This window comes from Hirundo rustica, chromosome 2, assembly GCF_015227805.2.
Source record: "Hirundo rustica isolate bHirRus1 chromosome 2, bHirRus1.pri.v3, whole genome shotgun sequence".
Taxonomy (NCBI): Eukaryota; Metazoa; Chordata; class Aves; order Passeriformes; family Hirundinidae; genus Hirundo; species Hirundo rustica.
Genome location: NC_053451.1, coordinates 13,979,704 through 13,995,457, shown reverse-complemented (window position 1 = coordinate 13,995,457; position 15,754 = coordinate 13,979,704). Strand labels below are relative to the sequence as shown.

The 15,754-nt window shown below is 38.9% G+C and overlaps 1 protein-coding gene across 9 annotated transcripts in view; it reads right to left on the bottom strand.

Annotated features, from left to right (window-relative positions):
- The window catches only part of ROBO2 (roundabout guidance receptor 2), an 865,503-nt gene that overhangs the window by 65,166 nt on the left and 784,583 nt on the right, over positions 1 to 15,754 (bottom strand). For all 9 annotated transcript variants that reach the window (XM_040055477.2, XM_058419277.1, XM_058419279.1 and 6 more), the window contains exons 14-16: positions 9,178 to 9,409; positions 3,391 to 3,515; positions 490 to 661 (exon numbers count right to left, since the gene is read on the bottom strand). In XM_040055477.2, coding sequence (XP_039911411.2) covers positions 490 to 661; positions 3,391 to 3,515; positions 9,178 to 9,409 — 529 coding nt within the window. The remainder of the gene's footprint in view (positions 1 to 489; positions 662 to 3,390; positions 3,516 to 9,177; positions 9,410 to 15,754) is intronic.

Genomic DNA, 15,754 nt, shown 5'->3' with positions numbered 1-15,754 from the left:
CTTTGACAGAGGGGGTTTGTCTTCAGAAACACTGACTTTAGACATTCAGAAAACAATGGTAAATAGTGCCTTAGGCACTCATTCCACTTAGGCACCAGTGGAATGAATAAGACAATATTCCAGCCACCTTAACAGAAGGAAAAGGGAGCTCGGGCTGTTTGTTCCACATATCTGCCAACCTGCAGAACTGGAAAATTAATTTTAAAAAAAAACCCAAAACATTAAATCAGTTTCATTAGGAAATTTGCATTTTCTCATATGTAATGGGAACACACTTCCCTTCATTGTCTGCAAGAACTGTGCAGGAAGAGAAGACAAAACATCATCAGGCAGAGGGACATAAAAGCTTCCTAACCAGCTCTAGTCAAATCTCGTCTTTTGCCCCACAGATTTTTACCCAGAAGTGATGTATGAAAGCATTTCTCAGATAAGGAAAAAAAAGAAAAAACAAACAGGCAAAACAAAACAACAGAACATACAGTAACTTACCAATTATTATGGGTTGTGGCTCACTTTTTACTCCCACACCTGCACTGGTGCTTGCAGCAACTTCCACGCGGTACTGGATACCTGGATATAGGCCACCTATTACTACAGACCGAATGGCTGCATCTACTGTTTTGTTGATATGAAATCGAGTCTCATTACCTAGGCACCAGATCTGGGACAAAAGTCGATGTGTTAAAATAGATGAAATTCTTCACACTCGCACAATCGCGCACAGACATGACATATCAAGGTATTTCATGGCAATCGCTTATTTGGGATTTCTTCACAGTCTTACTGTTCAGAAATAGCTGAAATTGGGATGATTTAGCTCAGCAAGGTGTCCCAGATTAGCACAGGACCAAGCCAGCTGCAAAGACTGCTTGTAAGTACTTCTCTGGATTCTGGCACTCCATGGAGTGCAAATTCTGTGCTTACACTTCTCAGAAGCACAGAGCAGATGATCCAAGTGGAAAAGAGGTGTTATACGTTAATGAAAATCTTGTTTATCAAACCTTTTGTTAAAAAATCCACATTTTTTCATTCTAAATATCCTGCTGAATAGCAAAAGGGTACCAAACAATATGAGCACAGGTTGAAATAATTCTTAAAGCACTGAAGAACAAACAATTTTCATAACTTTTTTCAAATTCCTTTCATTTCACAAGACGGATATTTGAAATTTTTGAAATGGAATGAGCACAGACTCACATTTACTGCTGCCTTTGTGATTATTTACATTGTTTAGGAAACCAGACATCAGTTTCTCACTCAAATATTACCTAATTAAAGAGAAAATCCACCCTATAATCACAGCTAGCATTTTGTGATCAGAAGAGTCTATGAGTTCAGAGTGTTATGTCCCCCCCTTGCTTTTTTCATATGGTTCTCCAAAGAGGTTTCAAAACTAAATTCTATGCATATTTCTTCAGTTAATGCTATCTGCAAATACTGCTTCTGTATTACTAAAGAAAGCATTTACTACCACACAAAAAAATCAATGCATAAATATATCATATGTACACTTACACAGAAATAACAGCAGAAGAAAACACTATTGGTGGAACCACTATCAGTGACAAACTAACGCATCTAAGCAACAGCAATAATATCTTTACACGTACTTTTGACCCTGCTCAGTGTTTTACCACACCTTATCTACTTTTTCTGTGAAATGCTGAGAAGATTTGAAGAGGAAAAAAAATTCTCTTGTTTTCCTAAACCTAAGGTGATCCTATTTGACAGCCAGAATGCATTAAGGTAACTATTGCATTAATTCCTTCACTCCTTGTCTGTCCTGGTCTTAGGTTACAAGAGCTGTGAGATGCTCCTACTTAAAAGCACTTAATTAATGGATGAATTTACAGGCATTCTGATGCGTGAAGTGGGATCAACAGATCTACTTTCAATTTGTTAGAAAATGCACTGTGGAAGTTCAGCAATTATTTCATACTTAAGTAAATATTAGACACTTGGGACCATTCACTGCAGCCAGTTCACTACTCAGGCAGTCACCTAATCTAACACAGAAGGGCTGCAAGAGGTAGTGACTCCAGCTGCTTTTATACACAGACCAGAGGCCTGAGCACTCACCTGGAACATGGCTTTTATTTGCCATCAGCCCACCAGGTTTCATATCTACATGTTTCATGGTTTAGGAATGTGCTTTACTCATTTGCCTATAAGCCCTGCATGGTTTATATTGACTTTTACTGGAGTCGGGATCAAGATTAATTAAGCCAAGGGATAATTATTAATTGATATGAAAATTTGATCAATAAAATACTGGGATTAATGAATCTTGGTATTGATCAAAAGCAAAACAAAAGAAGTCTATGCTAAACATAAACATTGTGAGCATTTGCTGCATCCCTCTGACTAAGAGAAAAGCTGGAAGAGGTTGAACCATTATCTGATTTAGAAGCCAAGCACTTTCTCCCTTCTTCATGTTGCATTCCCTCAAGACACAGCAAGGTGGAAAAAAAAATCTTTTTATGTGACAGAAGCTGCAGTGACTTCCATCCCTTGTGGGACTGTCAAGAAAGCTGCCCTGATCCATTTCAATTAAACATTTCACACTTGGTTTATATAGGCCAGCCACAGCAGGGTTAATTTACCAAACTGTGCTCCATGCTGTGGCAAGGCTGAACCTCGCCCAATCATTTTCTCCACCTGGATAAGAGAGTGCATTTTTTTTTTTTTAAATGTTGTGAAAATATCCTTATGCAAAAGTGACCTTAGAATGAAATTACAGACTACAACATTTATTGTGTAAGGAGTGGGTATTTTGAGCCATCATAGCAACAAAAAGGAAGAAAATACAACCAATGCAAGCAACTCTCATGTAGCAAACTTTGGATATGCTAGTTGTGTTCAACTTGTTTTTAGGAGCAAACTTGGCACTTTAAGTTGCGAAGGTTGATAGAGATAGTACTTGGAAGAAGTCTTGAATTCTCGCAGAGCCACAGTTCTTGACTTTGACCTTGAAGTTTTAGGATTAGCATTTTTGCAGAGGAAATAAGCAAATTTCCTGCCAGCTTTGCTGCCAGATTGAAGGTACTCCAAGATAGGGACTTCGCTGCCTGTCCTTAGAAGCCCCTTACAAAAAATACTCCCTCTTCTTCTTGTTCCACGGCAAGAAAAAGCTAAAAATATAAGAACTGTAAACTAGCTAGAAATTACAGCTCTCTTTCATATCAATCTCATGGTGTTTTTGCTTTTTAGTATAATAGTAGTAGCAATAATAATAATAGTAAAGAAATCCATAAGCAGTCAGTCCTCTTTCTTCATATAATGATATGGGCAGCTGTAAATGCTGTCAGAATCTAAATCCATAAACAGTGCTATTGTTTTGTAATTCAAGCAGGTTGTTTCCCTAACCCTCCCATCAGACACCGTGTGTACCTTGTACTCCTGGATGACTCCATTTTGGTGATCAGGAGGGGGAGGATCCCAGGAGATGCTGATGCTCGTGCTGTTGTGATTCCCAACTGTCAGGACAGTGACAGACTGAGGAGGAGCACTTGGAGCTACACCAAGGAGAGGGAGAAAACAGAAGCAAGGCATTAATCCCTTTGCTAGGGCATGGATTTTGCTGAAGCACTGCAAGAGCAAGCAGACCGTATAGAAAACTCACACTCCCTGCAGGTCTAGGGATGCACTTTTGTCAGGCACTGCCAATGCTGAAAAATGCCCTTCTGAAGAGAAGCACAGGGCTGAATGACAATGTGGAATTTGTGGCAATGGAGAATCAATACAAATCACTCCTCATTTATTCACATTTGGCATTTCTTAAGTTTGCACTGGAATTGTTCTCATTTTTTCCCTTCTTTTCCATAACATGCGTGAATAACTATGGCTGTATCAACTAAGTCACACGTGAGGCTTCTTCACCTGGCCTGAAAACTGTTTTGGTTCTTCTATTTTTACATGATCTAATAATGATGTGAGCAGCCAACATTTAATGACCCTTTTTTGTTTGCTCTCCAGGAAGACAATACCAGGTTTAAACATAGAACTTGCAACTCTGAACTGGAAAAGGGTTAAAATGTTCATGGCTTTACATCAAATACCAATGAATAGAGCAGGTGCTAAGTTAGGTCACATATATACTTATGTCCTTTTCTGCCCCCAGGCAAATTGCTTTCTCTTCAGAATCCTGTTCAGTTCAACCATTCACAGCTGTTTGGCTGGTCACTGCTCATCAAGGCCAATTCTACAAGACAACTGCTCCCCAGCCCTCCTTGTTGTCTAGAAGCGTGGGAAGAAAAAAAAAAAATTCATCATAGCTATTAGTGACCAGAGCTATGCTGGCAAAGCCCCTCTTGCAGCTACACCAGCAGCAGGGTGCTTGTGTTGGCTCAGCACATGCTGCTTGGGAAGCGGTGCAGGAGCTCTGCTATGGAAAAGTCTCCTCTGTGAGCATCCGTGTATCCTTACTGGGCTACGTCCACACTGGGCTCTCCCAGTGTGGCTGTGGCTGCCACAGCAGAGGACTGTCATTATGGCCCTGCTCAGCCACCCTAAACTTCCTGCAGCCCCCCCCCATCCTTGCCTTGCTTCCAGGCAAGCGTTGAAACTGCACCACAGTGGCGAGCCAGGCCACCGAGGTCGACTGTATTATATTAAGGTATAGTCCCTGGGGGGAAAAGCTGATGGATAGCAGCTGCTTGGAACTGGTCCTAGAATTTATTTATTCCATCTCTCCCGGTCCATCTACCCAGTCCTCAACAAAACTAACAGAAAGAGGCCAGAAAAGTGCAAACTAATAAAGCAAGCATAGAGTGGACAATTTTCCAGTTCACAGGAGCTGTTGCTTAGACACTTTCTGTTCTAGGGAGGTGTCTGTGTTTAATAAACGCTTATGGAATTTGTCATCCATATAGTTTTCATTGCTTTTAAACTGATCTTAAAACATTTCATATGAAATACAAAAGCTGATTTTGAAAACTTATGGTACAGATCATACCAGAACCTAAAATAGTTATCACTTTCCTGCCCCAACTTCAAACACAGACAACAATGTGGTTTGGGGCATCTCACATTGTGTGTCAAGGCTCCCTTACTCGAGCCCCCTGGCCAGCGTGACTTCTTCACTGCTAAACTTTATGGCAACAGAACTCTACTCTTATCTTTAACAGATATCCCTGAGTCCATGCCCATCCTTGGACCATGCTTCTCAGAAAAGCCAAGAGCCCCTGGCATCTTTGTATTAAAGCCTGGCAGGTTTAACACAAATAAGCATAGCTACAGATATCAGAAGTGCTCAAGTCTCCTGAGTCAATTCAGATATTCCTGTTGTTCTCCACAGCCTCTTTGAGGCTGGCTGTGTTCCCACATCGGAAGCTCCTCAGCACTTGACCTGGCACAGGCTCACAGAGCTGAGCTCAAATCTTTACCCTGATAACCCTGAAAAATTGGAGTGCTCTGCTGCAACGATCACACAACTTCAAACTAGGGTATCAGAGGTGAGGACAAGGAGCCATACCAGATTACAGAAGAAAAATAAAATATGTTAGATGAAAAATGAAACACACATTGCAGTCCTGGGAGGCTTCACATTTCGACAACTACATTTTCAGATGCTGGTTCAGCTGCAAAGCTAACAGCGCTTGGTAGAGTCCTTGTGACCTTGCCTGATGCAGAGAAACAGTGAACTGGAGGGGAGAAATGGAGCTCTATTGTGGACAATTTGACTCTTAGCCAGCTCGAACGAAGCATGGAAAGGTGGCCTTGGGCTACTCCTTGCAATCGTGAAAAGCATAAAATTGGTGAAATAAATAGTTGCATTGTGTATTTTATGGCAAGTGAAATAATTTGCCACACAGTAAAAAAATTAGCATTTTAAAAGTCCTAAAGTTATTCATTAACAACAAAACCGTGAATAAACGTATGTGTGTGACATTAATTAGAATATTTTAAGTGAAAATAATAATCATAAAAAGGGCAAAGCTTCACACTGCATAACTCATTTTCAGTTTTAAGTACAATGAAACAACTTGCTCAAACATATTTACTTTCATTACTGAAACAAAAAGGTCATTCAAAAATACAATGTCTTATATTCACATACCTTGGGGGAGAGGAGAGTGTGAATGCAAAAGAAATATAAAATTGATATCATAATCTAAAATTAAAAAAAGAAAAAAAACAACATACTGCATTCATTTTTCATTTCATTTAAACTGCATGAACATTCTAGTTAATATTCTACCAGTGTGTGTTGGTGTTTTTGAGGTTTTTTGAGGACATAGGATAAATTTGAAGCAAAATTAAAATCACAGCTAATGAATGCAGCCGTGGAAATATCATTTTAAAGTGCTGTACTAAGGTGAGGAGAAACTGACAGAGAGCAGCTGATAAAAGCTAAGGAGACTTCCCTTCCTGTCATATTTTTGTGGTGACAAACACGATGCAGGACAAGTACTACTCCACAATGTTATTCCAAAGCAGATTTAACAGTGTTTGCAACTGAAAAAAAAAATCATCTGTCTCTAGAGAAAGTATGAAAGAAATAGTGAAAATTATAAAATAAAGTCTTTGATTTAGCTCCCACTGTATGCGTGTACACACGTTTGTATGTACCAGTTCAGCCTCCTCTCTTTGATAATATCACTCTGTGAGCTGGCACCGTGATATAAATTAAGCCGCCCGTCTGACACTGCCGCAGTTATTAAATAGATCACATTGAAAAATAACATTTTTAAAACCGTTTTCTCATTTCCCTTGTTGCTGGCTTGTGGAGAACACCTTGCCTGCTTCTTGACAGGTCAATTATTCCAGTGTTCAGCTTCTTCTTACAGATATGAAAGAACCCAAATCGCTGCTCATCTTTTCCAGACGCAGCCAAACAGAATTCCATTTGTTACCTTCACAAGGCCAAAGAGGCAGGAGATGGATGGATACCAAACTGTGACAAATGTCTGATCTAGAGGAAAAGTCTAACTGCAGCAAAATTGATTTTTAAAGGAGGGCCTCAGAAGTAGCATTGCATGTAAAATCCAACACAGCAGAAAGTTGCCACTACATTTTGGTTGTACTTTGCCTTTGCCGGGATATTTGCTTTGATCTCGCAAAAAAAACTTCCAACACTTCTGTCACTTTTCCAAATTATTTTCTAAAAATAGTATAGCTGACATTTTTTAAAAGTCAAGTCTAAAAGAAGCTCATTTTTCGAAATGGAATCACAGGGAACACAGCACCTTTAAACAGACTGCCATCTTTCTTCAGTGGAAGAGGAGCAAACCACCGTCATTAAACATTTAGTTGATGCTATTTTTGAAATACATGAACACCAATATAATTACAAAGAGAATATGAGGAATTAAAGAAAATATCTGTAGAACTGCATCTACTGAATGTCTTAATTTTCTCATGGAAGTACCTAATTTTATTACCCAAGGAAGAGGAAGAATTTTTTTACAGGAGCTGACATTTTCCTGGTGGTAATATTATGGGTCCTATGCTGACTTTTTTTGAGAGGAGATACTTGTAAACAGACTTCTTGAAGGTTTATTAATCTACAAAGCAGATCCTAGGCTGTGAGTTATACATATCTGCAGGCAGATTTTTTTTTTTTTTTTTTTAAATCTTCACTACATGGAAAGCTATTTCCTCATGAACAAAGTATCCTTTAAGGTAGGAAATTACCTGACAGGCTCTGCTGGGAGCTAAGGTTTATAAAAGAGAATGTCATTCCTCAAGTATTTTATAGAAATAAACAGGAGATATAAGACCTTCTCTCTTTTTTCAGTAGTTCTTAATTTACCTTTAGCAAGAGACAGTTAGATGAACTAAATAAACTCCAAAAATCAACTGAAATTGGACAGGAGGAAAATCTGCTAGTGTGAGGACAAAATCCCACAGTTTAACCCCAGAGAAGAAAATTTACCTGTAGAAATATTTTTAAAATTTTCTTTTTTTATTAAAAAACCCCTGTTCTGAGTGCTGCAAACATATTCTTCACCAACTGATTTAGGCTTTATAGTTTGAACAAAGAAATGGGAACCATAAAATCCCCAATTCTAAATCAGATTTGTAAACTGCCTTCCTTCACACTCTTCTACATGTTGCAGGACACTGAATTTCCTCATCCATAAAGTGCAAAGTGCAACCAAGTTATCTTCAGTTTCACTTACTTGTTGGGTAATAATCATAACAAATCAAAGAGAAAAGTGAGTAATAAGCAAGTCTGTTCTAGAATTAAAGAGTACTTGGCAATCAGCACTAAATTAAACCTCAGGAGACTACTGTGAATGATTAAGATGCACTTTCAACAGGAAGGAAAGAGTGCACTCAAAACCCATTGAAACCATATGAACATTTTAAAACTTCACTAGTATTTCTTTCTCTTGCTTAAAAAAAATAAATTAAAAAATCAGTGACACAGAGAGAAGATGAACCCTCACTGCTAGGACCATCCTACTTTTACAGGAGAGATTCTCCAGGCAAAGACTTCCATTACATAGGTAGAAAGGTGGGTTTCTAACAGCAAATGATTAAAATTACTTACATCTCACCCCAGTGTCTTTACTTTTCAACAAAAACCCAGCAGCCCTGGAGTGCACAAGTTTTAGCACAACTATATACAAGGTGATATGCTATGGCTATAAAAGCTTGAGCATTTTAGAAGTATAAACTGTTCACTCTGCCTAAATCCTGACTGATTCAGAGAGGCTTGAAAGGTGCTCAGGGGAATCCTCTGCAGTACTGAACAGGGCAGTTTCATGAACACTGTGTTAACAGAAACTGTGAAGTGGTGTGCCCTTGAGACTGGAGTTTCTCCAGACTAGTTAAATATATGTCCTTCACTACTCCTCGCTTCTCAGCCAACCGTTCATCTACATTATTACCCATTCAGAAAGATGTGCTTAGTATCAAACGCTCATCTGTGAGAGCTTGCATTTATTTTATTTTCAAAGTGCAGACCAAAGTCTTTTATTGCAGCAGCAGTGGTTACAAAAGAAGGGCTGCAGTGCACATTTTTTGGAAGACCAGAAGTCACCTGTACCTTAGAAGGATGTATCATCTAGAGGAATGTAAGACCAGTACAGCGCTTTCTCGGGGGATATTTACAGCACAAAGCTGAATATTATATCAAATTTTAATAAATAAAGATGAACACATGCACACACAGCATAGCCTCCAGTGTCAGCTACAAAAGCTCATTGCTTTTCTGCCCCTTTTACCAACCTTCCTCTGTGGTACGAGCAGACTTGGATTCACTGTCCATCCCTTGGAATTCGTTGAAATACGGGCGCACCTTAATTTCGTAAGTGACCCCCTTTTTGAGGCTGACCAGGACGGCGCTGCGCTCGGTGGGGACTTTGACCTCCAGGTTCTGCCACACAGCTGGGGCAGGCAGGCCGGAGGTTTGGCGATACAGGACTCGGTAGCCCTGGATGAACTGGGACTGCCGGTCGACCTAGAAATGACAATAAAGAATACATCAATAAACACATTAAGGTAAGCAAAGAAACAAAAACCATTGTGTAAAAAGAAACAAAACAGTTGCCTAGAATAATTTTGCCCTCATCGAAAAGAGACAATTTACAGTTATGATGCTGAATTTTATAGTCTAACTACCTTCTTGTAAGTCACTGTTGATTAATTGTCTACAAAGAACATTTGTCTCACATTACTGGTTATAGAATATTTCTTTCTGTTTTGCTTTCTCCAGCTCTATATATCATGACAAATACCACCTTAAGCCGTAAAACAAGGCCCCCACCCCTACAATAAATCATGAAAAGAAAACTTTGGCATAAGGCTTGCTGCATGTAAACTTACTAAGCACATCTTGGCTACTGATGTGCTGAAATAGGAGAAGAAAAGAAAAACAAATTCTTTTCAGAATAGGACAAGCCTTTGAAGATACTGTACATGTTTACAATTAGTCCATTACTTGGCTCACAGCTCATGAAATGCACAGCAAATTAAAATAAACATAAGGCAGATGCAGAGAAAACAACTTCCCAAGACATGTGCTGTTTCTTGCGTTCATAGCCTGAGCAGCCCCTTTGCATCCTGGGGTTGTGATGCTCTCTGGCCCTCAGATGGAGAGGGAATGTTGGTTTGGGTTTATATTTTATTTGTTGCTAGGCAAGCAGAATTCAAGATTGGATCATGGAAGTTTTAAAATTTAATCCTATAAATAGGGTTTTTATTTGAAGAAAAGCTTTATATGTGTTTTATCTCGGAGAGGTTGCATGCATCTATTTATCTTCCAAAAAACCCCAAACCCAAGGCATTATGGTTCTTGCACAAATTTTTCCAGGGGAAAAAACCCCCAAACCAAAACTGATTTGATTGCTAAAAGTAAACCAAACCCAGCTGCTCCTGTAGCTGCCAAATAAGGAGCAAAGAAAGTGCAGAACAAGTAACAAGACTATACAGCTGGCTGTTTGGTAATTCTGTGTTATAACTAAGACTCAACAAGTAGGATATTTCTTCTGTTCTTGTCAATTTGCCTGCTCAAAGATATTCCAGAATTAGAGAAACATTTGTTTGACTTCTCTTAAGAATAAATGAATCTAAGGCTGAAAACACAAACCACGCTCTATTACGCTCCTCCTATAATCTTGTTACAGTTTACTGAGGCATTCAGAGGGGACACAGATTCTTAGACATTAAAAAGCAAGGCAAGCAAGAAGAAAGCTTTATTTATGAAAGCAAGACAGAAATGTCTTTCATCAAAACTGTCACTGTTAAAAACCTTGCAACATATGTTACAACAACATTAAGCTTGCATTTTATAAACTTCTCTGCATTCACTTTAAGTGAATTTATGCACTGAAAGAGGGATATAACTCACAATAATAGCTTGTTAATACCAAAAGAATCAAGCTGTGTTTTTAAGAAGAACATTAAGCAGCTGTTTCCAGATGAAGGGAGTCTGTAAATCAGAGTAAACTGTTTTTATCCATGTTTGACTTTGATTAAGTAAATGTTTTATGGATATAAAGACATTATGAACCTCACATTTAATACAAAATTCAGCAAAAATAATGCTTTCATCCACTTTGTAATACAGATTTTTAACCTAAGTTACAATATAAGGTTATGATGTTTAATAATCAAACCCTGAGTTTGATTCTCGCCTTACTTCTGAGTTAGAAGCTACACTGAATGATGGCATAACTTTGTTAGAACTTTCCATTTTGTCTTTACCCTATTTTTAAGCTCTAGTGACTGCTGCCTAGTGGAGACAACTGAAAATTCAGAACTGACTTGACTGAACAGTGACATTGTGTTGCTACTGGAAAGTCTTTTGCACAGCATTGCACAAACACAAACCCACCTCCCAACTCACTGAGTTGCCTAGGTAATATCTGGAGAATACTGATTTTCAGCACCTCATGCTTTTGTATCTACTTCCATACAAATTGTCCATACACATCTCTTCCTCCTAGACTTCTAAGATCTTAACTTGAAAGACAAAACAATAGAAGGAATATGAAAGCAGAATGCAGTAGTAGCACAAGGCTGTCACATTTATGGGTGCTATAAACTAGCTTGATTTGGGGCTTGCTTGAGTTACACAGAGCTTTCAATTAGTAGCTTGAGTACAGCAGGGCAAAGTGATCTGCCCAAATATCAGGTTATTGACAGTGATTTAATCATTCAGAGTCTGCGAGGGTTCTGACAAAAGAAAATAGAATGCATTTTTAATGTTTTCTATAAACATCCAGTCACATTCAGTATTGAGAGGATACAAAGCTATCTCTAATGCCCAATTAAAGCTAGTCTGAATGAACAGGGCCTTCTGTAAGGTCAAAATGTCGGGAAACTACTCAGAGGCAACTTTACTTACTGAGAAAGGTGGATTTTTTTGTTTTGTTCAGAGTTTTCAAACTAATAAAAAAAATTACTCTTGGACAATTACATGGACTAACCAGAAATATTTGTGAAGGGTAGGACAGGTATATTTCACATACACATACAGACACGTGCATACATATACGTATGTCTACCTACAGTTGCACAGACGGTCATATATAATACAAAGTGACTGTGACTGCACAATTTTCTCTGTTTCTGTGATAATGATGTGTCATGCCACGAGCAGACTACTAAAAATATCTTTATATGCTTAGGATTAAGACATTAATTCAGCTATGCAACTCCAAGTTCAGCACACATTCACACAGAGGCAGAAACGTGCACTCTGGCTTGATGAAAGGATAAAGAATGTAAATGGTTGCCACTTCCTTACACAAATTACTCAGCATTATTTCAGCAAATGCAGGAATTCTCTGTGTTAAGTACTGGGATCAGAGACTATTTCTAGTCGGTGATATCAGCTCAAAAGATCTGCAACAGTGGCTGATATAAGGACACACTTGGTCCCTCAAAGGACATGGCAGAACATGCAGATGTTCCTTTAAAAGGCAGGAGAGGGTAGTTCCAGGGTGCAACGTTTTGGCTTATTTTTTTCTCTACCAAGGTCAGGATTAGTACATGGGAAATGTGGATTCGTGTCCGTACTTGGATGTTTACTGTATCTTATCTATTTACAGACTCACGAGCCATGAGCTCCAACTATCAAGTTAGAGAAAATGAGGTAAAAATGGAGTACCTCTAACTCTTTCCAAGGTTGTTTAAAAGCTAATTATCCAATAACCAGGTGACACCTGTATTATTTATACGTCTGACCCAATAATGACCATCCAAGGCCTGTGGACCTTTTTCACCCAATTACAGAAAACCAGCCAAACCCATGAAGAAGAAGGAAGGAGAAGGTGAAAAAGAAGGAGCCAGACAATGCCCAAAGTCCTCCATCTTGACTCAAATGTATTGCTGTATACTAAAATTTGTAAATGTAAGGTTTTCACCCTGTGCGATCACATAATACTATTCAAACTACACACTCAGAACCCCAGTGCTATCACTCAATCTCGGGAGCCTGTTCCAAGGGCTTAAGTCAAATGTGGTGCTTGCCTGAGGGCCAACACCTTTAACACAGAAAGCCTGAAATTTTCAGCCTCCAGGATTCCAACACCTGGGTATGTGGTGCTCAGCACTGACCTAATGTGATCTACAAGCAGAACTTGTTCTGTGTGCTCCTTTTCTACCCCCTTATATGGTGAGTCTATGGTGCAGGAGGCATCTACAAAATCATTTCTGCAGAGCAGGAAGCTCATTTTCCCTGCACGTGCCACAGCCAAACACAAGATGGGTTCAATGGTTATCAGGTTGTTAAAATGATGGCAAGAAACTCTTAATGCGGCTTACGGTGCAGATACAAGCTCCTTCTAGGCAAACCTGCTAATCTGCACCCTAAATAACTTTGCAATATGCTCTGTTGCATGCAACTTTCTATTCCAAAATATCCTAAGAAATCTTCTGCTCCCACAGCAGTACCCACAGCAATTCTTCAGCTGGGCAGAGTAGTTTGCCCTCTGTGCTGAGCTCCCTGGGATGGACTCATAGGAGTCTCTGGAAATTCAAACTGCACTAGCACTTATGTATCCTACAGGAACAAGGCAAATGGGGAAAAGAATCTGGAAGACTTGTCTAAAGGACTTGACTCTTGAAGCTTCCAGTGAAGTACCTTCATTTAAAATCTACATCAAATTAAAAAACAGAAGTAAATAAATTATCTTTCTGCCCGATAGCCTCCCAGAAGGCAGTAAGGACTTCAAAGCAGCAATTTTTTTGCCATGTTGAAGAACTGAGTTTTGATTCCTGCTTGTGCCACAGGGCTTTTTTATAATGCTGGGGAACATTTCATATTTGGTCACTAATGAAACTTTCAGTTTAATGCCCACTGAGGCTAGAAGTGCTGACCCATAGCTGAGGTCAGCTAAAAAAGCTCTTGGAGCACAGAGTATGCTCTTGCAATGCAGAATGTTTTAATAAAAGTAAAAATAAATCATGTCCAGGGCTTAAAAATAGCCATTTGATAACAGTGGGCATATCTGCCTTCACAAGTCTCATCAGCAGTAACTATCTCTGCACCTCACCTCTCTATGTGTAAAGTTAGGATAATGACACATTTTTATCATTGTGATGTTTAATTCAGTATTATTTGTGAAGCACACAAACGTTACAGTTGAGAGCATGACAGAAAAGCAAGCATATGAGACAAAATAATAATTTTTTATTCAATGCAAGGTTTCAATGGTATGAATTTAATAAGACCTGGCACCACATAGAGAATAAAGAAGATAAAAAGAAATGTTTAATAGCTCCATGAAGAAGAGATCCTCTATGTGACCAGATAATTACAGCTATATTTTAATATCTATACACAAGAGGAATAAATTTAAGCGGCAATGAAAACCTAACTTTTGACATTCCTCTTCTTATTTTTTAACACTGATATTGTAAGCCTGACCTTCTTTTCAAAATATGTTTGTATATGTATGTGCATATTTTAAAATTGCAACACAGCCACAGGGAACCATTTCTGAAAATTTAAACTCAAATTTGAAAGAAATAAAGAAAAACCAAAACAATCCCATAAAGGAGGGAAGAAAGCGGTGTTAATTTGCTGTGAGTCAGGATGCCAGAAAGTCAGTAACCAAGGACATTCCTTGGCATTCACCCTTTGAACTGCAGAGAGCCAACACAAAGAGTCTTACGATTCTCATGGCACTTCTGTCCTTTTGTATGATAGCCACACTATCTATCCATTTTATGTTAATAGTGTGGACTTTATTCTCTGGATAGAGTGGGGTTTTTTTCCTAGAGACTATGGTTAATTAATTGGTTTTGTTCTGGTTGCTGGATAGTTTCCAATTAGCTGCTTCAGAGATCTTTCTTTGTGTCTTTCTTCCCCTGGGCAATTCCAAAATGCCTCTACAGAGGTCTGTGCGCTTGTCAGGCGGCACAGGGTCACTGCTTTGAGGGATCTTCCCAATAAGCTGCTATCCATTGCATTTCCAACAATTTGTCTTTACCTTACTATTTCTTCACTCATTACTTGTTCAGTAGGGGCACCAGGAAATTCTTTTAGAGGGATATATATCACAGACATACATACACACACACAAATGCATATACATACTATCTATCTCTCTCTATATAGATAAAACATATATAATGACATGGTTTACATGGTATAAAACTGAATTCTGGTCATATTGGAGCTTCCTTTTGCAGTATATGCTAAAGCAATGTACAGCCTATGAATCTGTATTTCTGATAGATGTCACACCCAAAAGAGGACATGAAGAAGCACCACATGGATGTGATCCAGGTTTACAATTACTCTCTGCTAACATCCAAAATTTCTACTGCTGATCCATCTGCTTGGGCAAAAGGGTTTGCGACAAAGATTAGTCAGCCTGTTCTGGAGGAACTGTAGCTGAAACGTGAAGCTTTTTAAGAAAGCCAAGCTGCATGCTGATATCATTGATAGCAAAATGCAGTGACATATACTTTAAATAACCTTCCATGAAAGAAAAAATTGTGGGTTTCTCTATTTATTCTAATCTGTACCTTGACCACTGAAATCTGTCAGAACAAGGATGGTGCATAAGCCCCCATAATAATGGCCAAGATTTGCAAAAACAACAGTAATCCTTATAATACACAAACTATCACCACTTCTTATCTCCTCCTGTGCAATCCCCTGCACACATTAAGCTCTTAGCAGTATGACATGTAGAAGAAAAACCCTGAGCATTGTGAATGCCCCCTTAGCAGAATTTTTCCTATAGAATACAACTGTTTTGGTGTTGTGCAGGGCAGTTTTTCTCTCACTCTTCCACTTGTGGCTTTCTTCCCTCCTCTGAGCAGATGCCCCAAGAGCAAAGCACTCTTG